General features: G+C 47.5%; 13 protein-coding genes across 13 annotated transcripts; 7 read left to right on the top strand and 6 right to left on the bottom strand.

Moving 5' to 3' along the window:
• Positions 1–1,412: 1,412 nt before the first annotated feature.
• Positions 1,413–2,325, top strand: N7496_006321 (uncharacterized protein; the record flags this gene model as incomplete). The annotated part of the gene is made up of 3 exons (XM_056699250.1): positions 1,413–1,455; positions 1,517–1,923; positions 1,984–2,325. The coding sequence occupies 3 exons, from the start codon at positions 1,413–1,415 to the stop codon at positions 2,323–2,325; spliced, it is 792 nt and encodes a 263-aa protein (XP_056554663.1).
• A 1,239-nt stretch (positions 2,326–3,564) lies between these two features.
• N7496_006320 (uncharacterized protein) lies at positions 3,565–4,173 on the bottom strand (the record flags this gene model as incomplete). The annotated part of the gene is made up of 2 exons (XM_056699249.1): positions 3,565–3,849; positions 4,108–4,173. 2 exons carry the CDS (start codon positions 4,171–4,173, stop codon positions 3,565–3,567), a joined length of 351 nt encoding a protein of 116 aa, XP_056554662.1.
• Positions 4,174–4,791: 618 nt separating this feature from the next.
• N7496_006319 (uncharacterized protein) lies at positions 4,792–5,703 on the top strand (the record flags this gene model as incomplete). The annotated part of the gene is made up of 1 exon (XM_056699248.1): positions 4,792–5,703. The coding sequence occupies one exon, from the start codon at positions 4,792–4,794 to the stop codon at positions 5,701–5,703; it is 912 nt and encodes a 303-aa protein (XP_056554661.1).
• Positions 5,704–6,086: 383 nt separating this feature from the next.
• On the bottom strand, positions 6,087–6,927 carry N7496_006318 (uncharacterized protein; the record flags this gene model as incomplete). The annotated part of the gene is made up of 3 exons (XM_056699247.1): positions 6,087–6,176; positions 6,232–6,440; positions 6,498–6,927. The coding sequence occupies 3 exons, from the start codon at positions 6,925–6,927 to the stop codon at positions 6,087–6,089; spliced, it is 729 nt and encodes a 242-aa protein (XP_056554660.1).
• Positions 6,928–8,319: 1,392 nt separating this feature from the next.
• N7496_006317 (NmrA-like family protein) lies at positions 8,320–9,380 on the bottom strand (the record flags this gene model as incomplete). The annotated part of the gene is made up of 3 exons (XM_056699246.1): positions 8,320–8,482; positions 8,549–8,711; positions 8,768–9,380. 3 exons carry the CDS (start codon positions 9,378–9,380, stop codon positions 8,320–8,322), a joined length of 939 nt encoding a protein of 312 aa, XP_056554659.1.
• A 698-nt stretch (positions 9,381–10,078) lies between these two features.
• On the bottom strand, positions 10,079–10,561 carry N7496_006316 (SRPBCC family protein; the record flags this gene model as incomplete). Its single annotated transcript, XM_056699245.1, has 1 exon — positions 10,079–10,561. The coding sequence occupies one exon, from the start codon at positions 10,559–10,561 to the stop codon at positions 10,079–10,081; it is 483 nt and encodes a 160-aa protein (XP_056554658.1).
• Positions 10,562–10,998: 437 nt separating this feature from the next.
• N7496_006315 (glutathione S-transferase family protein) lies at positions 10,999–11,652 on the top strand (the record flags this gene model as incomplete). Its single annotated transcript, XM_056699244.1, has 1 exon — positions 10,999–11,652. The coding sequence occupies one exon, from the start codon at positions 10,999–11,001 to the stop codon at positions 11,650–11,652; it is 654 nt and encodes a 217-aa protein (XP_056554657.1).
• Positions 11,653–12,565: 913 nt separating this feature from the next.
• On the top strand, positions 12,566–12,809 carry N7496_006314 (uncharacterized protein; the record flags this gene model as incomplete). The annotated part of the gene is made up of 2 exons (XM_056699243.1): positions 12,566–12,644; positions 12,667–12,809. 2 exons carry the CDS (start codon positions 12,566–12,568, stop codon positions 12,807–12,809), a joined length of 222 nt encoding a protein of 73 aa, XP_056554656.1.
• Positions 12,810–14,087: 1,278 nt separating this feature from the next.
• N7496_006313 (uncharacterized protein) lies at positions 14,088–14,872 on the top strand (the record flags this gene model as incomplete). The annotated part of the gene is made up of 2 exons (XM_056699242.1): positions 14,088–14,165; positions 14,432–14,872. 2 exons carry the CDS (start codon positions 14,088–14,090, stop codon positions 14,870–14,872), a joined length of 519 nt encoding a protein of 172 aa, XP_056554655.1.
• Positions 14,873–15,158: 286 nt separating this feature from the next.
• Positions 15,159–17,257, bottom strand: N7496_006312 (flavin-containing monooxygenase; the record flags this gene model as incomplete). Its single annotated transcript, XM_056699241.1, has 8 exons — positions 15,159–15,292; positions 15,348–15,511; positions 15,568–16,101; positions 16,155–16,409; positions 16,471–16,539; positions 16,602–16,851; positions 16,915–16,928; positions 16,998–17,257. 8 exons carry the CDS (start codon positions 17,255–17,257, stop codon positions 15,159–15,161), a joined length of 1,680 nt encoding a protein of 559 aa, XP_056554654.1.
• A 647-nt stretch (positions 17,258–17,904) lies between these two features.
• Positions 17,905–19,749, top strand: N7496_006311 (uncharacterized protein; the record flags this gene model as incomplete). The annotated part of the gene is made up of 3 exons (XM_056699240.1): positions 17,905–18,562; positions 18,664–19,169; positions 19,222–19,749. 3 exons carry the CDS (start codon positions 17,905–17,907, stop codon positions 19,747–19,749), a joined length of 1,692 nt encoding a protein of 563 aa, XP_056554653.1.
• An 843-nt stretch (positions 19,750–20,592) lies between these two features.
• On the bottom strand, positions 20,593–21,354 carry N7496_006310 (SDR family NAD(P)-dependent oxidoreductase; the record flags this gene model as incomplete). Its single annotated transcript, XM_056699239.1, has 1 exon — positions 20,593–21,354. One exon carries the CDS (start codon positions 21,352–21,354, stop codon positions 20,593–20,595), a length of 762 nt encoding a protein of 253 aa, XP_056554652.1.
• A 793-nt stretch (positions 21,355–22,147) lies between these two features.
• Positions 22,148–22,960, top strand: N7496_006309 (SDR family NAD(P)-dependent oxidoreductase; the record flags this gene model as incomplete). The annotated part of the gene is made up of 1 exon (XM_056699238.1): positions 22,148–22,960. The coding sequence occupies one exon, from the start codon at positions 22,148–22,150 to the stop codon at positions 22,958–22,960; it is 813 nt and encodes a 270-aa protein (XP_056554651.1).
• Positions 22,961–23,484: the final 524 nt, after the last annotated feature.

The raw sequence follows: 23,484 nt of genomic DNA, 5'->3' as shown, positions 1-23,484 counted from the left end.
TCTTCATACTGGATACCAGATTAATTTCCATTTAGCCAGCTTTGATACGAAGCATCTGTGGCTAGACTGTTACATTCCAATACAAGGTCCAACTCAGATCAAGTTTGAATCCCGTGTTTGTCTTATTAGGAATTCGCTTAAAACCAATAGATCCCATCGGAGTTCATTTTTCCGCTCTTCTCTAATTCCAGCAGGCAGTCCACGATTCTCGTCGCTAGCTGTTCCCCGTATTCGATCCCCACCTTAGGTCTAGGTCTTCTTGGGTCGATATCTCTAGTGACGTCATGACGTAGCCACGGAACTCTGCCTTTTCCCTCGGTAGCATTTCGAAGCTGTTCAAATTCCAGGTCGCCATATCCGCCCCCCACCACCACTGCGTGCACAGTTTTACCGTATTCCTGAGACCCAAGATTCGCCCATTCCCTGGACGGAGGGGGGAGGCTCTGCAAGAGAAATGGAATATCCCTCACTCCCGCGTCTACCGAATGAACGATGTGTAGTGCTTTCAACCATTAGCCATTCCATCGTTATAGGAGAAAATGCTGTTATTTAATGCGATATTATTTAATGCGATACCTTACCTTGATAAATTGGTCTGATGCCTTCTTTCACGCCAACTGAAACCGGCGTCGACTTGCCACACACGACTATGGGCAATGCATTCATCAGCCTTTTGCTAGCCAGAGGCATGCGGTAAGGACAATCGGCTCTCTGGCCGATCGTTGCAAGCAACAGAGCAACTATATAATGGTCCTGTTATGGGTTCCTTTGGAAGTGAAATCGGTTGGTGTAGCTTGCTGGTGGTGGGGGCAGGGAATTTTCTACTTGAATGCGCAATGCCGGCAGATAGGACCTCGGCCGGCCGGGTTCATCTTACTAGAGTGCGGGCAGCAAGGAATCGTTCGTTCTTTCCCGCTGATCATTAGTAAGATCGGGGCTCGGCGTTCTGCTCGGGCGAGCACTTGCTCATCGCCGTTTTCTGTCGAGTCTTTGGTAATCATTAGGCTATATTGTCTTTTGTAATTTACATTACGCTGCCATGGGCAAGAAAATGGCGTCGAAGCGAGGTCGATACATGGCCTAGATTTTCATATATCAATCGCAGTTATATATCCAGTTGTAGTTCTGATGATTTTAACAGCTGAAGACACATCCGCTAGATTAGTAGCACCGCGAACAATACCTGAAACCACCTTGATTGATACCAGTATAATTTCCTTGTCACTTCAAGATGGTTTCAGCTGAGTCCACCCTCATTAATTCGGTCTCACATCAAGCCCGAGCCCGATCTGTGGTGAAATAAAGGATCACCGATCTGCCGATGTTTAGGTGGAGCGATCCGAAGAATTCAACCATAAATTCAGTCCATTGAACCAGAGGAACTCTCCAAACTCATACGCCACTACCCAAAGATGTCTCCAATCTCTCAAAACCTAGCTGGAAAAGTCGCCCTCGGTATGGTTCTCCCAACCTGACAAGTAAAGAAATTGGGTCTGACAACTTTAACTCAATGAAGTGACTGGGTCGAGTCGGGGCATTGGGGCGGCAACCGCTTTGCGCCTGGCTCAACATGGCGCTGACGTTGCCGTGAACTATATCAACTCTGCAGCGGCGGCAGAGAGCGTTGCCGAGAAAATCAGATCATTTGGCGTCAGAGCCATTACCCTCAAGGCGGATGTCTCTAAGGAGACCGATATCAAGTCGATTTTCGAGAAAGTCATGGAGGAGTTTGGACGCTTGGATATTGTCATGAGCAACTCCGGTATTGAGCACTTCGGTAGTGTTCCTACCGTCACTGAAGCTGAAATCGATAACATCCTACGAGTGAATGTCAAGGGACAATTTTTTGTCACCCAACAAGCTTACAAGCATCTGGCCGATAACGGTCGCTTAATCTTGATGTCTTCCATCTCCGCTTTCAAGGTAGAAAACCGAAACTCTAGTAATGAAAGATAATGCCACACTAACATGAATTTTCCCTAGGGTGTGCCCGAACATGCAATTTATGCAGCTTCTAAGGCCGCAATCCACGGCATGATCAAGTGTCTTGCATACGATTTCGGTCCTCGTGGGATCACTGTTAATGCTATTGCACCAGGGGGAATCAAGACCGACATGTATAAGGAGGCAGCAGCCAAATATCTCCCCGGAGGTGAAAATATGTCAGAAGCTGAAATTGACGAAAAAATGTCTCAATGGTCTCCACTTGGCAGACCTGGGTTCCCAAATGATGTGTCCGGGGTGGTAGCGTTGTTGGCAAGTCCCGAGGCCCAGTGGCTCACTGGCCAAATTCTCCATGTTTCCGGTGGCGCTCAAATGAGTTAATCAGGCTCTCATGGTTTGTGACATGCCCAAGGCATTGCAGGGAGCAAAGTGCCAGACGCCACGTGGGCAATCAACCATTTTTTTGTATTTTATGGGATCTGAATGCTATAGTTATTGAAAGAATATGACAAAAACCAACCCCAGCATTCCCTTTGTTGCCAATTTTATATGCTTATTTCAGGGCTCAAAATAGAAACCGAGTGCTGATATCTAAACTGCACGCGCAAAACATATTAAAGAGGCGATGTTCGGTCAAGGAATATCATCGAATAAGTCTGGGTAGCAACTTGAAAGCCGAGTGGTACTACGCTTAAGGAGCCACAGATAGTCGTCATAGACCTTGGTCGTACTTGCACTCATGTGGATACGGGAAACAGAACCTGTGCTTGTGTCGCATAGAAGGCAGAATAGCCGCTGAAATACGGAGAATAAGGGTTTGTTATCGGTCGTGACCAAGACAACACTCATGCAGCGAATTTTATGGGGACCAGAAGCATGCTATCTGGAGTTGGACCCGCGAGATTCATGCTGCTGTACGCGCGTGTGTTGCTCTACTTCGAACAGGGATAACGATAAAGATTAGGTCAGTGCCGTCGCCGTTTGCTTTACTGGGTTAACCAGAAACTGGGAGTAAATCCGAAGAGAGGGGAACTAATATTAGAAAATCAAGCTCTTCTTTTACTTTAGACCATGTGAATGACTTTTTCTCCCGTGTCAGAACTTGAAATAGCGGTGGGCGTGGAACGCTACTCACCTGACCGCCCCGTTACCCTTTACGGTATTGCCAGTCAAATAGCAATTTAGCACGGAGGCAAAAATGAATTTCGGCATGAAAAGTAAGACCGAAATCCCGAAACTGACTAAGACGGCTAACTAACTAACGTTAGTGTTAGTTAGTTTAGTTAGTTAGTTAACTATGTGTAACTACATTACTCAGCCGTAAGCAAGAATCCCCCGCGAGCGTACAGGCTTGATCTTATGAAAATGACAACATACAAGTTTGGGACGGACAAATATGTATTATGTCAATACTGCATCACTTTCTTATGCACAGGAATGAATGGCTCACAGAAACATCGTATCGACCTTGCTGAAAACATCAATGAATACGTATCTTATCCGCCCATAATTCAAACATTTTACTTCACTCAAGCATACTAAAAGCACGAACGTATATGGCAATGCAGTACATTCATTTTATGCATTATGTGTTTTATTTTGTCTGTATCTATAACTAAGTTACATTGGCATCCTTGTCATTTCCTCTGCTGTCCAGTACTTTCGTGTTTGTTCTGCACCCAATTCTCTGACCTCGTCATCTAAATGATCCCATAGGGTCTTACCGAAGGAATCTAGTATCGACTTTATTTCATGCAATTTAAAGTCTTTCTGACCGCCAAGACAGTCTCGTGCATACGACTCTAACTTTTCCAGGCCTTGATGAATCACTTTATGCTGTGCGATCAATTGATCCTGGCGAGCGAAGGCAGGCATGCGCATTGCAAGATATGGAAACACACGGGTCTGGATGAGAGAAAGTATCTTGGTTAGCTCATGCGGGGTATAACTAGATTCATGAATGCATACCTCTTCAATGTTATGATGTCTTTCAAGATTGTCACAAAACTCCAAACATAATTGGAGGTATTTCTTGACTGGCATTCCGGCCGGGCGCTGAGATGATTCAGCCACCTGATATATGAAATCCCATCTCACTCGAAACCATTGATGCTACGAAATTAAATCAGTTCAAGCGATATTAACTCCGAGAAGAATACGTACAAGTGCTTGCATAGTATCTGCCATGCGGTTGAATAGTCTAAATTCATAATCGTTGCGGGTGGTCATGTTGCGCGGCACAAAGAACGTCGATCGTTGCTCTTCAAACCAAAACTGGAGTTCTATAAGTATCAATGAAATAGTCGACTGATACTAAAGTGCCTTGAGCGTGTGGACTATTCGTATATTTTATTTGAAAAAACTTCATGGCTTTATTAACGGATTCTAACTACCACAAATCGATATTCGGTCTCCGTGTTGGATAATCATACTGTAACGTTTTAGATGTAAAACTCTCCTTCGACCGATGTCCGAGCCTCCGGGTCCACTGGGCTGCCAGGGGTAACGTCCTCGGCCTGTGAGTCTGGCCCGAGGCCCCGAGGCCGATTTCAATAGCAGGCTACCAGCCAGCCACAATGACTAATAACGAATGCCCGAAAGCGAACCTCTCAGGTTCAAATTTGTGAGAGCTTGACTAAGCCCTCCGACGGATTGGAAACGGTAGGAACTACGTAGTACGCGATTGAGCTAATCAATACGAAGGATATTTATTGCTGAAGGGGTTTCAATATATATATTCCATCCATATCTATATTTTTCACATCTGGCTTGCTACTTATCTTCTATCCAAAAAGCCGCAACTCATAATATCAATTATCCTCATCTCTGCCTCTAAACAGAGCTGAAATGGCTTCACCATTTGTTGCAGTCGTGGGCGCGACTGGTGGAATGGGCCAGCTTGTCGTGATGGAGCTGATTAAACGAGGCGTGGCTGTGAAGGCCCTCGTGCGCCCGAACACCGATGCATCCCGCACCCAAAAACTCCGCGAGGCCGGCGTTATCATCACTCCAGTCAACCTCAGTGATGTCACATCCCTCACTCGCGAGCTTACCGGCGCTACATGTGTTGTCTCCACCCTACAGGGTCTGCGAGAGGTTATTCACAGTCTGCAGGGCAAACTGCTCCAGGCTTCCGTGGCTGCCAAGGTGCAGCGATTTATCCCATCCGATTTCTCCCTCGATTTCACCAAAACCAAGCCAGGATCCAACAGGAACTTGGACCTGCGTCGTGAATTCCACGCCCAGTTGAGAAACTCCGGCATTGCCTGGACCAGTATCCTCAACGGTGGCTTCATGGATCTGATGGCTGGCGACACACCTATGATCAACCACAAGAGCCACAAGGTCCCTTATATCGGAAAGCTGACCCAGCTGCTCGACTTCACAACTATGGCTGATACGGCTGCCTATACTGCTGCCGTGGCCGCTGACCCGAACCCTGCTCCTAACTTCCTCCGCATTGCAAGCGACATTGTCAGCGTGCAGGATATCGCCAACGCGCAAACCAAGGTGCAAGGTGTGCAATACAAGCCCAGCTGGATGGGCCCTATTGGATTCATGGAGTTCATGATCCGAGTCATGCGCCTGTTCGGCGGTGAAAATGATGTGTTCCCCGCCTGGCAGGGAATGCAATATATGGCAAATATGATGTCTGGCGCTGGCAAACTCGATCCTATCGACAACTCCCGCTATCCAGAGCTGACTTGGACAAAGGTTGAGGATTTCTTCCGTGATTGCAAAGCGAAGGAGGGTAAATGAAATCACTCTTAGTTTAGTCGCGGATGGGATATGCTTTTTTGTTTTCTTTGGGTACATATCATTTCCATATTTTTTCCGTACGTGAATGTATTGATAATATTATAATAGAACGGAATGGTGCTCCAAGACAATTGCATATTTGTCCCGGGCTTTCTTGGACCGAAAGATAACTGCCCTTATCGTATTTTTCGTGCTTCCAAAAAGCACTATCCCAACAAGTACTTGTCGGGGAGGTGGTACAAAAGGAGAATTTTCAGGAGTAAGATGACTGCTCCCGCACGAAACAAGGCACGCTTACAAATTACCATCGCGTACCCAAACACCAACCAGACCCACCCAGAACAATACGCAGGATGTTGCTAGATATAATACCTCTATCCCGTTTACCATGTTTCCGAGTATGGCCTAAGGTCCAGTTCGTGCGTGAACGATGTTCTGGGCTGGGTGTGCAGGAACCAGTATGATTCGGCGATCTAGAAAGAGGTAATTAATATCAATCTATTTATGATTAGTACCGAGATCACTTACCCATTGGGGATCGATTTTGGAATCTGGGATCTCCCGGCTATATTCCTTGGTCTTTTCGGTATCAATGATGCCGTCGATGATGGCGTGAGAGACATGAACACCCCTGGGGCCGAATTCGCGCGCGAGGGACTGTGATAACGCCCTGATTCCAAACTTGCTCATAGCGAAACCAGAAAGCCCCGAGCCACCCTTGAGTGCAGCTGTCGCGCCTTGGAATTCAATTAGAGAGGTTCTGTGAGTCCGTTTTTAACTTCTCTGTGGCGTACCGGTGAAAATAAGGGTAGGGTGATATTGTGCATTTTCTGCCCCCACCATCAAAGGTAGCGTGGCCTGGGCGAAATTGAAAGCCCCCTTTATCGAAGGCTCCAGACTTCCTAGGAAATCTTCCGAGGTCTGTTCCAGGAATGGTTTTCGAGTGAACTTGCTCGCAACGTTATAGATCGCCGCTGCGACACTAACATTGGAGCCAAAATTCTCCTTGATTTTCTCCACGGTTGAGTTCATGCTTGAGGAGCTGGTGACATCGGTGGGTATTCCAATTGCAGAACCACCGCTTCGCGTGATGTCTTGGACCAAAGCATCAAGGGATTGCGATCTGGCAAGCAAAACGACCGGGTATGCTCGAGCGAACCGGCGGGCGACGGCGCTCCCTGTTCCAGGGCCCGCACCGGCAATAATCGCAATTGGCTTCACCATTCTGAAGTCTGGATATGAATGTAAAGGATAATTGGGAGTGCGGGCGGTCCAAGTCTACTACTTATAGTTAAGCTCATTGGTCTGTGTGACATCATCGCAGTCACGGTCCCCAGTAAACCAAGGATGGGGCTTTGCGATTGGAGTACCTATTGGACAGTCTTGGTTGTGGGGCGAATTGCGACAGACACACTAGTTTGGAGTTGTATCGTAATACTGTACGGAGTAAAGTTCCGTATACTGTCCATAGAGTGTTATGGTACGGGTAAAGGAGATACGAGCTCTTTTCACCAAGGCATTTTGACGAAAGAATTGAAAATGGCTTGGACTGGTATGCAAGGAAGTGCGTCAAATTCTTCTTGTCCGAAGAAATCCAACAATCTATCCGAGTACTGGTTTCATAACATCTGCATGGTGCGGTCCTGCTGTCCTAAAATTAGAGGTTAATTAGGACCGCATCGTGGTGAAACCTCAATTGCATAATTATGCCAAGAATTACCTATTTTGGCTGGATATTTACCTTAATAATAATGTGTAATATATACGCGTCACACGTTATATAGTAGCATATACTACTATCTACAAGAAATATTCGTATTCTGGATGAAATTTCCATAGATCCATAGAAAATACTAATATATTAGGCCAATATGATGGCAAAAAGTATGCAGTAGCATATAGTAATAGGTACTGGTGGACCACCTATATTTAAGTATATTTATGTTTGTCATAGGAGCACTACCATTTTCAACAGCAAACGCCAAAAATTGATTACATTAAAAATCTCTGTTTTTTCTAACCGGACTAGACGGATATATTATGTATTAACTAGATATCTCTATATATAGCAATATAACAGTGTATATTTTAGATAAACAAACCACATAATAAACCTTCCGATACACTTCTAAAACAGACGAAATTTTCATAAAACTTGCCTATATGTGATAGTGCATGTTTGTCTTGTTTGCAGGACCGCAGCACCGCCCCGCGGTCCCAAGGACCAAAGACCGCAAGGTGCGGTGGTCTTTTCCCGTGCAGAGACCGAAACATCCCGTACAATGCTAAGCGCGTTACAGTGCAGTTTTCTAGTGCTGATTGCCATGCAAAACTAGCGAGGAAATCGTGTATTCCTGTTCATGGCGAGAGATTTTGGAAAACGATTCTGATATTCGGAAGTCTTATGAGGGAAACAAAGCTTTTTAAATAGGTGCTAGGCCCGTCACGTGGCGTATATTCAATCTCAGCAGTAAATTCCTATCACCTGTGAACCTGCCACAGTCTCCTCCAGTGGCTCCTCGTGGTATTGATATCCCACTCCCGTTTGACAGATTTGAACTCTCAGGACCACAGGAATAGATCGCCAACAGCTCTATATAAAGTCGAGATGATGCCTCAATTTTCCGATCCGACGCCCCAAGCTGCAGTAGAAAGAGATTCCTGGGAATGGCGCTCAAAGAAATCGGCGAACCCCAGGCGTGGAATTTCGGTATGCTCCGAAGGGTCAATTTCTGGGTTCAAATAAGCCTGTCCATTGTTGCAATAGTACTGATAGAATCTGAGCGACGGAGGCTATATTAGATATCTTTTGCCCCTAATGTGGAACTGGACCCTTATCACTTACGGAGGAATCCAAGCCATGGAATTTTCAGTGTCAGCTTCTCTGACCTTGTGCATGTAGCTATGAAGTTCATCCAGAGTACCAAGGTTATGCAACCATGGCTTCACCCCATATTGCTTTTCGAAAGCGCTAGCAATCTCTCGGATGGTTTTACGGTCGCCGAGGACTATCTTGGTTAGTACCAAGATGAATCTTCAGATAAAAACGAATGCTGTTACTCACATCTGTGGACTCCGACTGCAGCTTTGTCTTGGGCAACAGCTGCGACATACTGGGCCGCATTATCGTAAGAGGTAGACTCCCAAATCTCTTCCCCAGTTCCCCAGTAGGAAAACGCTTTCTCCCGAGGCTTCCAGACATTAAAGAATGTGGTGAAAAACGTTTCCATGAAAATACCAATCAGGACATGAACTCCCTGAACCCTCTTGGTTTCCAAATATTGCTTGACATATTTCATAGGATCCTTGGCGGGAAGTTTTCCGAGCTCCAACTTCGTAAAGTCGAGGCTGTAATCACTGGCTACATAGCGGGGTACTCCCTCTGACTCACACGCATCAATAAGCGATTTCTGGCCATTGATCATAAGGTTATGGTCGCCAAGGTAGCAGCAGATGACCACATCATTGCCCTTAGCAAATGCTCTCAAAGCTTTTTCGTCGTCGGATTGGCCTTGGGTGACATTGACCCTTGGAGAAGCACGGAGGGAAGCGGATAGCTTTGCTGGGTCTCGACAATAACCTTTAATTATGACTTGTGGGTTTTTGAGTAGGTGGGCTGCCACGCAACGGGCGAATTTGCCCGTGATACCAGCAATACCAACGGTAATCGTGCTCATTGTGATCGAATTAGAATCGGAAAGGGATGACGATCTAGGATAGCGACCTACACTTAAAACAGAGAAACAGATCCCATGCATTGTTCACGCTTTGCTTTGTCATCGGGAAGTCGGACTGCCGATATTCTACCTCGCTCGGCCCAATCGGGAACAAAAGTAAGACCGAGCACTTCATATTCGCTTTACCGAATCACCGAATCGCCGAATCACTAAGCAAGCTGTCAAATTCCCTGCGTCAACTGCCGATAATCATCGAAACCATAATCCTTGGAACGAGTTAGCCAAGGTGTTATTTCCTATCGGGTTATCCGCCATGCCTTCAGTTGTAGCGAATCCTCGGCATTTCGTTATCACAAACCCTTGAGAGGCTTGCGAGGCTAGCGAAAATTATGGATACGCACCCTTCCAATGTGGTAAAAAGGGATTTTCAGGCAAGCGCAGTAATGTAGAGCATAACCGGGTGGTTTAAGTGGTTTCACGATGCAACATGGCAAGCTAAATCTGAAATTTGTGCATTCTGTCCCCTCGATAGTATCTGGATGCGTGTCCTCCCAGTGTCTATTTGAGTCGATGGATCAAAGCGTATATCCTTTAGGGCGAATTTAGAACATTTTGGATACTAATAATATACAATGAATCATGCGAGTCCTAGCTTACTCTATGTAGATAGTTACATCGTATTTGTAGATCAGGTCTGGTCAAAGCTTGCCACTCTTGACCATTTCCCTCAAAGCAGTAATGGTTCCCTCGACTGCCATCTTGCTCATTCTCTTCTCTCTCTCCATGAAAGTTGCAAGCTCAGCTTTTGAAGCTCCGGGATGTCTCCATTCAAAGGTGTAAGTCATGTAGAGCTTCCCGTCAGCATCCTCACTGACTATGTTTGCGATTGAACTTCCATTGGGCTGGACGAAAATCACTTGCGTAGGCTCATATGCTGTCACTGTTTCTCGAACTTTGCGCTTGTCGTCTCGGAATATCACCTCCCGGACAGTCACCGGATTTCCTGAAGATTGATCTGCAGACTTTGAGATCACAGTAGTCGACTCGATAGCTTTCGGAACGAATGACTCGGCAGATTCAATCTTGAGAAGTAGGCCGGCCCAGATTTGGTCTTTGTTGAGAACTGGAGTAGCCCCATCTGGGTTAAGGGGAGCGGTAAAGGCGAGGTTATTCGTCGACATGGTGATCAGAACTGTTTAGAGAATGTGGGGCTCGGAAGTCCTCAATATCCAATGTCGATTTTTCAGACCCTTAAATATATGTCGATGAAAGTGGCGGCTTGAAAAGTGGTGGCTTGAACGGCGGCTCGGTCATGAGTCATGACATAGTCATCGAGGACCGAAGACCGAGAGGTGACTAATCTCGGCCATACGCGTCCGGACAAATGGTGAACTCTAACTTCGAACGTGAATTGAACCATTCAACCAGCGCCTGCGAGTTAGACTAAGGCTTGAGGGCCTTTGTAAGGCTCGCGCAATTCACTAATCACGCTCCGAGGTAGCGAGGATCCTAGAAAACACGCATTAAATTCCGCCGGAATCCGTGGCTTATCTCACCATCCACACCTTCCTGTGTCTCATCCACACGACTTTCTTATTTCTTTTTTTCAATTGCGACCATGATGCCCATCACTCTATACGGTCACCATGCTGGCCCGAACCCCAAAAAGGTGGTTATGGTTCTCGAAGAACTAGAAATCCCTTATGAAATCAAGTTTCTTGAATTTTCTGAGATGAAGCAGCCTGCTTATGAGAGTATCAACCCGAACGGGCGGGTTCCTGCGATTTACGATCCAAACACAAAAATCACGCTATGGGAGTCTGGAGCAATCATCGAATATCTGGTTGCAAAATACGACACGGAGAGAAAAATCAGCTTCGAACCTGACAGCGCCGAGTTCTACCAAGCAAAGCAATGGGTTCATTTCCAAGCATCGGGCCAGGGCCCGTATTTCGGTCAGGCAGTGTGGTTCAAAATTCACCACAAGGAGCAGATTCAGTCTGCTGTTGATCGATACATCAACGAAATTCGCCGCGTGTCGGGGGTTCTGAATGGATTTTTGGAGGGACGCAAATACCTCGTGAACGATAAATACAGCTACGCGGATATTGTTTTTGTCCCCTGGTTCGAGGTTGTCACATGGGTGGCCGCCGATTGCATCGATTTGGAGAAGGATTTCCCCAATGTGTATGCCTGGTTGACCAATTTAAAGTCACACCCTGCGGTCGTTGAAGGATTAGGTGCAAAGTCAGAGGCCCCTAAAAAGCTGTGAATCATATATAGCTCTGTGTACCTGGGTGATACAGTTGTTCTTCGATATCACCAAGAAATTGGAAGTCACTTGCTCGCGCCCATAGGATGACCCTCGTATGCACCTAAAGCATCGATTGTCACGCGGTTACATGCCTAGGCTTAACGTGACCCCTTCCACTTTCAAATATCACTTGATAATGGTCCTAGTACCCTTATTATGTCTGTTTTTGGTTAAAATTCAGTCTTGCTTTCTGGAACTTTATATAAGCATTGAAACGAATGGACGGCGATTTACTAAAGGTGAGTATAGGCCAGTAGAGTAAATGCTTTGTGATCCCTATTGATCGAGGTTAAAAGAAGAGAAAGAGGATGAAAGTAAATTGACAAGCAGGTTCAAATTCAGCTTTACCTACATTTATTAGTAACCTCACGCAGTCAAGAGGACAAGAGACAGTATTTTGGCCGTAACTGGTCACCTGTCGCTGCGGTCTTAGACTGTAGCGTCAGATAAGGCCGGTCCGCGCTCCCTATTAGGGAGGCAATGGGTCTGTATTGCAATGGTTTCTATGTACGGAGGGAAGGGTGGAGGGAGGAAATCGAGTCTTGAGTGCATGAGCAATGACAAGGTAGCTACAGAGTCAAGCAACTGACTCTCGTGAGGCAGTTGTAAGAAAGTTATATAGATTGTCTAGCCCCATGTTGACTTGATCTCCCGTGCTGTGTCCTCACGTGTTTTCGCATTTGTTCGCATTTGTTTCCTCGCGTCCTTTCAGCTCCATAGGTGATCCCTGCTCTCTGCACCACTGTTGCTGCTGTGCTCGGCTTTAGTCTTCGTGCGCTGGCCTTGTAGGTCCAATCTGGGACTGCACCCGCTAGTGTGCCCCTCCTTGGAATATACTGCCTGGTCTTGGCCTCTGCTTAATATAAAGACCATGCCTACTGCCTCGCCGCTCCTTGCAGAAACGGTGCTCTATCGCTTCGGGCTGTCGCTTATGGCCACCGATCTTTCAAGTCAAAAGCTGTTCTACTCCAGGTGTGCACTTCCATGGCGGCCTTCTCAACATCGGATGTGTGATCGATGCCGGGGCCGAGCCCGAGTCTGCTGGTCGCGATGTCAGGATCGCAGGTCGCCGTCAGGAGGACAAGTTCCACCTCCCACTCACCCGCCCAGGTTGACTGCGTCCCCCCCCCCCCCCCCCCCCCCGGTCCCCATCTGGCAGGCGTCTGCTCCCACTGCGTGCGCCCTTGGTCGTCAACTCGATATAGGACCTGCGATAGTTGCCAGGGAAAAAAACTCGAAATTGACGACACCAACGATCATTCACTCTTACCAATAATGACCAACCTGCCCTTCCTTATATTCGCCCACCGCGAGCTACCTTATCGACCGCGCTATGGCGCGAGCGGCTCTGTCAGGCGCAGACTTCTCATTTCCGCCAGAACTGGTCGAAGATATGTTCCTTCTGTACCACCCTACTCCTCTCCACTGAGACGGACGGCTGGTGCTGTACAGCGGCCAATACTGACCAGGCCGGCAATGGTTGCCTCGCTTGCTACCACTTGACCTAGTTATACAGCCTTTGCTACACCGACACCAAGGCTATATCTCTGCCATGAGTCGTCAGCTGAACAATCTGTTTGCCTTCTCCGCTATCGGGACCACCAGCCAGTTCGTTCATTAGGGTATGGCGAATGTGGTCATAGAGGGCCGCGTCTACCACCGTTTACTCGACGTGGCTGAGCCTGGACATAGCATGCATTGGTCCCTCTATGTTGAAACGGAATGTGGTGTGCGGGCGATGGAGCTTGACATCCCCGAGGACGTTCTATATGGAATTCGAAAATTCTCTCGCCCGCGTTAATCGAAACGGCGAACCCTGCGGCACACCATCAGCCAGGTTTCGGACTACACAGCCGCTCTCGCTGTCGAACTCTCCATCCTTCCTGTGGGCGGAGAACTGGCTGCAGTTATCATCCCGGACAAACTCCACCAGGTGGCCCCGCGATAGGTTATTTTTACCCGAAAAGAGGCCGTTAGCCACGCTTCGTTCCTTCCCTGTCCTATCAGTGTGAGCCACTGCAATAGCCGCTCCTTTTCCCACATGGCTCACTGGAGCTGTCTCGATGAGTCCTACAAAAGCCTACCCTGCACGCAGATCCAATAGTTCCGCCACTTATTCCTGGCCGAACCACACGCACGTCTTCAGCCGTCTGGCGTGTGAATATACAGTGGACATGTTCTCGCGGACGAAAGATGAGCGTTTGCACTATCTCAAGCTAGACCGACGGTTGCAAGCCGCAGCCATAGATGAGGTACCGAACCCCAAAACCCTTGATCTCTTCGAGAACAAGATCCCTGCCGGCTTCATGGGGTCTCGGGCCTAGGCTTCAGACCAGGTGACCGACTCCCTCGCGATCGCCAGACAGTTGGCTAAGCCTTCTCTCTTTCTCACTATGACAACCAACCCCAACCGGCCTGAGATTCAGTCCCAGTTGCTTCCCGGCCAACATTTCACAGACATCTTGGCGGTGGTGTGCTGTGCATTTCACGGACGCCTCTTCGAGCCGAAGGCCTTTTGAGGAAGAGATTTAGAGGTCTTCTGTACGAGATATACGTAATAGAGTTTCGGAAACGGGGTCTGCCACACGCCCATCTAATCATTAAACTTTAGCATGAATTGCCCTTGGCCCAGCTGGACGGCTTTATCTACGCCGAGTTACCAGGTTCCGAGGAGTACCCTGTCCTACATGCGGTGATCTACAGATTGTATATGCACTCTCAGAACCACTTAGACTAGCCCACGTCACGCTGCAACCGGTACGGCCGTTGCATTTATGAGTACCCTCAGCCTATCAACCACCAAACTTACATGGATGATCTCAGTCGTGTCCGCTACTGCCGATGCAACCAGGAAGATCGATGGGTGACCCCTCATATCCCTGCCCTTGTGCACCTAATCGACTGCCATATCTACGTGGACGTGTGCTCAACAGCGACGATCTTCCTGTACCCCTTTAAGGATCCATTCAAGGGACTCGATCGGGTGTGCTTTGGTGTCCGGGCCCTCCATGATACCCACACGGATGCTCTCCTAGACGAGGTGGATGAGTTTACTGACCATGTAAACGCCCGCTACCTTTCTTTGTCCGAGGCTGTCTACCGCATCTTCAAGTTCAATACCGTCTACAAACGTCCTAGTGTCCGCTGCCTCACCGTCCATCTGAAGGAAAGAACTTAGGGAAGATGCACGGTTGAGGCCATCCGGGTTACTCTGGGATGAGTGACCTGTTGTGGTACTTCAGATGCCCATCGACGGAACCTTTCTTGGGTTGGCGACATTGAATAATAATCAAATCAACTCAAATCAAAGCTACTAGTTCTATACTTCCTCGATCTTTGGTTCATTTAAAAAAAGAGCGGCGTTTGGACAGGTAGAGGCCCACGCTTACATGTTTCCAAAATTGTGTGCAGAGAATCGAGGAGTTTAACAAAAATGATGAACTTGAATGACGTTTCATGTAGATCTATCGCTTAAGGTAGTATGCAAGATCGTCCCCATTAGCATCTCTTTGCGTGAATCCATTTCCGAGGAATCGGAACTCATTTCGTGACCTATACTTGATGTCGAAGTCCTCGCCCCGTAGGTCATGAAGCATTTCTGATATTTGAGTTAGTATATTGGAGAACTGGGTAGAGAACAATGATTAACGAACCTCTGTAATGGATGACGCTACCGGCATGGAGAGCTGTGATATTTCCCTTGGTATTGCTGTTCTTATACCAGCTTCGGCACTCTCCGGCCCATACGGTTCGTTTGAGGAATTCTTGAGACCAAACGCTCAGGTCGTCTACCACTTCAGGCTTCACAGTAATAGATCTATGGGAAATTAGTTAGCAATTTCAAAAGTTTTGTTGGAAGGTTTAGCAACATACTTGATATCTTCCGTGGCGATCTTCCGGCACCATTTCAGGATATACAAAGTCATCGCATCCATGGATCCCATGAGAACACCGTGTGCAACGGGGGAATTCGGACCAGCATAGATAAAATAGTTGGGCATGTCAGCAGCACACATTCCGAAATACCCCTTGGGCTCCACCTTCCATGCATCTGATAGTTTCACGCCATTTCGCCCCACAAGGTTCCACGAAGGACGGAAGCTGACATCGAATCCAGTGGCACACACGATCAGGTCATAGTCCTCTGGGCCATTTTCGGTGGCAATTCCCGTCTCGGTGATCCGAGAGATGGGGGTCAACTCAACACGAACATTCTTTTCGTGCAATGCGTCGAGATAACCGTCCCCAGGAGTCAGACGCCGACAGCCGACATTGAATTCGGGGACCAATCGCTGGATAAGTTCGGGATTGCCTCCAAGAGCATCTTCCATCTTCTTGCGATAGGTTTGATCCATTGCCTTTTGTGCAGGAGTTCCATCAATCATCGAATGGAAGAACTGGTTGAATCTAATACCAGAGTTAGCTTGGATCTTCTGGGAGTATGTATACTCAATGCTCACCCATGCTCCAACTTTTTGCGCATTTCGAAAAGCATTTCAGGATTCTCTCGAAGTTCCTTCTTCTTTTCCTCTGTGTAAACAAACTTTCCGTTTTCGGCGAACTCTTGAAGATAGTTTGTAGCGATCCAAGTTGGATTGCGAATGTAGTTGACAACTTCCTTGGCGGTTCGTTGAATTTCTGGAAGGAGTTGAATCGCAGAGGATCCATTGCCAATAATGGCTACTCTCTTACCTGTCCAATCATACGACTCATCCCTAGACCGAATGTGAGCAATTCTTGCTATGAATGCCGATGAATCATAAGGGAGGTACTAACCAAGCAGCGGTATGAAGACGCTTTCCTTTGAAATCTTCAAGTCCTTCGATAGTGGGCCATGACCATTTGCTACAATAACATAATATTTAGCATCCTGAGAAGAATGGACCAGCGGAAATGGAGAAACTGACTTCAAAAAGCCAGAGGCATTGACCAAAACGTCGCATTCGTCGGAGATTGTATTTCCCGAATAATCGACTTTGATTTTCCATTTACCAACTTCATCATCCCAAACGGTCTCGTTGACCCGAGAATTGAATGAGACAAACTTCTCAAGTCCCCACTTGACAGCAGTGTCTTTCATGTATTGCCAAATCTCTGGACCGTGAACGTAAAAGGACGACCAGTTTGGGTTGGGTTCAAATGGAAATACGTAAACATCTAAATTTTGCATATCAGTCCAATAGCCAAGAAGGGAGGGGGAGGAATAAAGAGGTGACTAACGTGCTGGGACGTCACTAATGATTCAGGTTAGGCCAGGAACAATGAGTGGTATCAGAAAAGTAGGCGACTGGAGCATGACTTACCAGGCAGCTCCTGGGTATCGATTCTCGAACCAGGTGCCCCCGATCTCAGGGTTCTTCTCATAAATTTGAAGATCGATCATATCGTCCATCTTTAGCTCATGTTTGATCTTGTGAGCAAGAATCAAGCCCGAAAACCCTGCACCAATGCAGACCAGACGAAGCTTTCGGGGTGTGAACAAAGGCTGTTCAAGAATAGAAACCCAATTCGCCGGCGTATCCGTCGGCGGCGAAGAGTGACTGAAAGATTCGTTTGAAGGCATATTGAAAAGGCGTCTGCTCGCAATAGTGGATAGCCAGGAGAGTAATCTTGAATAAAGACTCGCAGTATTCGATCAAGAACGAGGGGCATCTTATAGGAGCCCCTCCCAGTTTAGAGTCCCAAGCTTCTCGGCTGGTTGTGGGGAGTACGCCGTTCCTCCAGGACTGATACGGGGAAATCTGGGGCCCCACAAACTCCTATCGGTGCCTTACTGCCCACCCATACCGCTCCGCGTATGGCATGGGGGCGTCGGAGATAGTAGGACCGGAGGGCACGGATAAGTGATGGGGTGTCGAAACGTGCCTCTTGCCACCCCGTTTCCCCGTTTCCCCGTTTCTCATGTTCATCCACTTCTCACCCCGCCATGCCACAAGGCGAATCAGCTACCGGCGGTTTGTTATCAAGCAAACGTGCTCGGCCCATGAAGAATGGCCGAGCCCGAGTCTGTCCCATCCTGTGACGATCTACTCTCTATTCGCCATCGCCCCCCTCCCCCATCCCACTCCCCACGGCGACGTGTGTTATGTGAATTCTATCTGGGACCCCACATCCATCTGGGTAGTCGAAAGGTGATATAAATGACTCAGGCCACAGGATTGTGGAATGATTTCTGCTCCTAACTTGGTCAACTTCATTTCTCCTGTCAATATGCCATCCACTACTGAAGAACTCAAGTCCCGCTTCCCGGACTTGGAGTGGTTTCCTCTGCCTACACCAGAAGAGCACCCTCGGTTTATCTACGAACCTTCTCAATCTGGATCCACTATCCTAGGGCAGGGTCACACTCGCTCACCCGGACGCCGAGCATTTCCAATTGAAACCATTTTTGAACAAGATGTCGCGATTCGGATGCGAGACGGCATTACGATCTACGCCGACATATTCCGTCCCGTTGGCTCAGATCAAAAGCACCCAGTCCCGGCAATCTTACCCTGGAGCCCATATGGCAAGACTGGAACCGGAGTTCAGCAGTATGAAAACATGGCCCCTTTCCGAGTTGGTCTGAGATTGGATCAGACGTCCGGTTACGAAAAGTTCGAGGGTCCTGATCCCGCTGAGTGGATGCATCGTGGGTACGCCATTGTAAACATCGATGCTCGCGGCGCCGGTCGATCGGAAGGAAATCTAGTTTTCTGGGGGCAGCAAGAGGCGGAAGACATCTATGACACTATTGAGTGGATCGCCAACCAACCATGGTGTAATGGCTCCGTCGGTATGGCCGGCAACTCGTGGTTGGCAATCTCCCAGATCAACTTTGGGTCTCGTCTAGAACATCCGGCTCTCAAAGCCCTAGCACCATGGGAAGGTCGAAACGATATCTATCGCGACTCTCTCGTTCGGGGGGGAGAAAACACAACCCCGGTCTCCATAAATTCCTTCTCGCTGGATTCGCTGGTCCAAATTCAGCTGAGAATATGCCCGCGATGATTGATAAGCGGCCGCTCTTCGATGAATATTGGGAGAGCAAATATATCAACACCGTGAATATCAAGGTTCCGATTTACGTTGTTGCGTCTTATTCGTCCCAGCTTCATAGTCGCGGCGCTTTCCATACATTCCGGACCGCAAAGTCATCTAAAAAGTGGCTACGTGTCCATCCATATCAGGAATGGTACGATCTGTATCGACCGGACATGGTCGATGATCTTCAGAAATACTTTGATCGATTTTTGAAAGGTATTGACAATGACTGGGAGCTGACCACGCCGAAGGTCCGCCTATCTCTACTCGGGTTTGAAGCTGGAGGTGGCCTGATCCCGACTGTACGCGAACGACCGGAATCTGACTGGCCTGTGCCTCGTCAGAGCCTGAAGACGCTATTCTTGAATGCTTCAACCAAGACGCTTCAAGTTGACAAACCTTCTAATATCTCTTCTTGCTCGCATTCTGGCAAAGATATGGAGGCCACCTCGGTATGTTTATATCTCGACATCCACACTTTCAAATCTAACCACCCGAGATTAGGATTTTATTTTTTATTTCCATGATTATACCGAGCTTGCTGGCTATGCTAAAGCAGAACTCTGGATGTCATGCAAGGAGCATGATGATTTTGACGTCGCGGTACAGATTAGAAAGATCTCGAAAGATGGAAACCCCTTAGAGCATCTTAACTATCCGTGCCCGGTGGAAATCGAGAAGGTTCCGAACGTGAACACGGCTAAGGCTTTGGGGCCGCAGGGCTTCCTACGTGCCTCGCATTCATGCACAAAGGTTGAGGAGTTGTCTACTCAGCAAGAAGTGTTCTACCAACACGATCGGCGCGAACCTGTTCGCCCAGGGTCAGTCGCTAAGCTTGAGATCACATTCTGGCCCATGGGCATGATCTTTGCACCTGGCGAAGGTATCATGCTTCGGGTCTCAGGTCATGATATGTGCTACCCAGAGACGGACAAAATCCCACCAGCATCGATCAACAATGAGAATGTGGGAAATCACGTTGTTCACACTGGTGGCGACCATGATTCGAAATTGATCCTGCCATTTATTTGATCTCCGTTTCGGACTTCTTCTTGGTTTATGCATATATACAGGTAGATGTTCTTCAGTTATTGAAATCAAGGTTTTAATAGAAGAGATAGAAGAGCTGGAATTCTTTCTCAGATTAGTTATTCCATTTGACTTTTACCCGCCTGGTTTACCTTGGGCTCCTCTGTCGAAACTTTTTTGTTCGCCGCAAGAAGAGGGCGTTTTCCTCCTGTTTGATTTCTTACGTAGTACTCACTAATAATGACCAAAATTTCAGTAGGTCGTAGGTAGTTTGTCTTTATCCCTCTGTGCCTTATTCTAGAGTAAGAAAACCAGTGATAACCTTGGTTTGTAGAATGATCTTCTCTTTTTCGACTTGATCCTCCATTTCTAACTCACACTAGGATGGAAATCATCGAAGTTGAGTCAAGGAATTGACCAGTAAGACAAATACAGTATCTCAAACACCAAAGAAGTTGAATATGTGATAATGAACAAGGTTCTAGAAAACGAACATGATGTTTTATCGAGTTAACAAGGGAGGGGGAAAGAAGAATCTATTTAAACAGCTGCTTTGTCTATCACGTCGTTATAGATTAATTCACTTGCCACGGTTAATTCTGATCAAATGGTAAACTTTATTTGTTGGTAGGACTCAGTGTATTCTGAAATCATTTGAAAAAGATACACATCATCGATATATAATACAGTGTACTGATGTGGCAGAATCCTACTACTTCTTCCCCCCTTGCTTTCTCATTCTGATCCCTCTTTTCAATGGGACGTTTAATCTCATCTGTGCGAATCCATAACCCCTTTGAATACCAAGATCCATCTGTGGATATTTTTTTAAAAACGCCTTGTGCACTACCAGGCTGTCAGGCCACCATCGACTCGGATGTCCGTACCCGTGATATATGAGCTTTCATCCGAAGCTAGGAATCTAGCCACGGAAGCTACCTCCTCCGGTTTTCCAAATCGGCCAAGCATAATTTTCTTCAACATCGCTTCAGACCAGTCCCCAGTGCCGATGTGAGGGGCTGTCTGTTGAGAAACGATGACACCCGGAGAGATCGAGTTGGCTCTGACCCCATGCTCCCGGCCCTCCATTGCAAGCTGGCGTGTCATGGAGATAACACCTCCCTTGGCTGCAACATGCGCCAATGCTGGAAGTGCAGAGAGGGCAACCCAACCGTTGACGGAACCGACATTGATGATGGATCCATGTGACGTCTTCAAATGAGGCCAGGCAGCTGATGTCAGAAGATAGACGAGATCCAGCTCTTGACTGATAGTCTTATGCCAGTCCCCATCTTTCATGTCATCCATCCAGGCAAAATAAGCCATCCCAGCGTTGTTGTACAGAACATCGATTCTGCCATGGGTATCGATGGCTAGCTTAACTAGTTTTTCGCACTCTTCACGCTTGGTCAGATCACAGGGCGACATGGATATCATTTCGCCGCCCTGCTTGCGTACAGCCTCCACAGTGGCGGATTCATTGGAGGTGTTAACATCGCACCCCACGATTTTAGCACCCTCCATCGCGAACTTCAGTGCCGCCGCACGTCCCATGGATCCTCCTGTACCGGTAATAAGGCACACTTTATTCAATAGACTCAGTGCCATGATGACGATCGTATGTAGTATTGCGGGTGTGTAATGATGTGGTTTAACAGAAATGTCCAGTCTTGTAGTGGTGTCAATAGCTTGACAGTATTCTGAAAAGAAGGAAACAAGTGACAAATCAAGAAGGATTTAACGAAATTCCATTTCCCGGCGTTATTACATCCCGCAGAAGACCTGCCGGTTTGATATCTGATTTACCTTCTTCCTCCCCCAGAATTTTCACCCCATCAAAGTGGGGAGGTAAGAGGGCGCTCTTCTCAATCCAGTGGGTTGGGTGAACTCAGGAATCACATGAAGCGAGGTCCATTTCCTGCTACTCCAAGCGAGCTGGTATTGAGCACATTCAAGACTTGTATCTTGATTAGATTCGCCTATCAGAGCAACTATCACAGCGAACACAGCAGGACTGTACTCATCCAACAAATTATGAGCTCATTAGGAGCCGTCAAACTTGACATTGCTCGTTATTACCCGATAACTCCTGAGAATTCTGAGTCCCACAATGCACCGTATCTGAGGGGAGCACCCGCCACATGAATCATCTCTAGGTAGCCCCAAGACGGCTCTAAAGTCAACGCCAAGAATCTCGAAAGTGGAATTCCTGATCCGTTGCCACCGTGAATTTGCCACTGCATGAATCATGGACGTGGTGGGGTGAACGCATCTCCTACGGGGCAAGTTGAAGGTTTTGCGGGGCACGCTCGTCCCCAAGCCGTCCTATATAAAATTTGGAACCCTTTTCAGAATAGGCTCGTAACCCCACCAGGCCAATTCAAGCATTCCAGCGAAAACCATGATTACAGAATTCGAGGAAGGCGCCCAAATTCCCCCCATTAGAATATACCCGGACAAGTTTCTTGGTCAACTTGCCGTGGTGACGGGTGGGGCCCAGGGAATTGGTGCTGCGACTGCTCAACTTTTCGCCAAACAAGGAGCCCACGTTGTTCTCCTGGATATTCGAGAGGACAAGCTTCTAGAAAAACGGGCTTTGATAGAGAGCGAAGGTGGTAAAGTCAGCTATTTTGTGTGTGATATCTCGAATGAGCAACAGGTCACCGAGACCATCGGCTCCATTGTTCAACGCTTTCAGAGGATCGATATCCTGGCCCACATTGCCGGCATCTACCCCTTCAACCCCCTCGACAAGATCACCCCCGAAGTCTATCGTCGCACCATTACAGTTAACATTGATGCCTCCTTTTATCTCACTTGTGCTGTCCTTCCCTACATGAAGAAGGCTGGATACGGCCGTATTATTCATACCACCTCATCAACCGTCCAAGAGCCAGAGCCAGGACTTACCGCATACGCTACATCCAAAGCAGCCATAATCGGGTTAGTTCGTGGCACTTCCACCGAGGCCGGATCCGGGATCACTGTCAATGCAGTGATGCCGGGATTGATCCGAACAGACCAAGTGTGGAACTCGGGTGTTCAACCCGACGGATCCAATCCTCTTTTTGAGCGGGTGATCAAGAAGCAAGATGTAAAACGATGTGGGAGCCCCGATGATATCGCGCATTGTTTCTGTTTTGTCGCCAGCCCAGAAGCTTCTTTCATTACTGGACAAATATTCGATGTTAGCGGAGGAGAAACATACCACTGAAACACCAGTTCGATGGAAAAATTCTGCTGGCACTCCTACATTGCATGAATGGACAGGGAAACGACACAATCACTGCACTAGAATACCAGATAAAACTTCAGTAAATTTTATATCCTCTGCGAAGACGAGGTCATGCTACCTAGTCATACTCATGATCTGTCCATTAATCACTTGTTAGGGAAGTCGAGATCATTAAGAAAAACATTAAGGATAGAGCGACGCCTTTTTAGGGAGAACGCGTCCTTCGCGTTCGAAGACATGCTTTACTTTTTCGGCGACTAGAGGCTCCCATCAATAGATATGGCGGGAAAAGAAGACCAGGGAATAGTCATAGCGCTACGATTAGTTAAAAACGCACAGACAAATTATGTATAATAGCAGACCAGGTCGCTGTAGTCTACCAGAGACTTTACTATAGGGTGTACAGACGAAAAGCGTGGAATGGTGGACCATTCCCGAGGTCCAAAAACAATTCCGCTGTGTAAATCTTGGAATGCAATTTCGAATTTAGCTATACAGCGATG

This window comes from Penicillium cataractarum, assembly GCF_028827025.1.
Source record: "Penicillium cataractarum strain IBT 29864 chromosome Unknown utg000005l, whole genome shotgun sequence".
NCBI classification, from domain to species: domain Eukaryota; kingdom Fungi; phylum Ascomycota; class Eurotiomycetes; order Eurotiales; family Aspergillaceae; genus Penicillium; species Penicillium cataractarum.
Note: the sequence above shows the minus strand (reverse complement) of the source record. Positions and strands in the feature narration are given on the sequence as shown.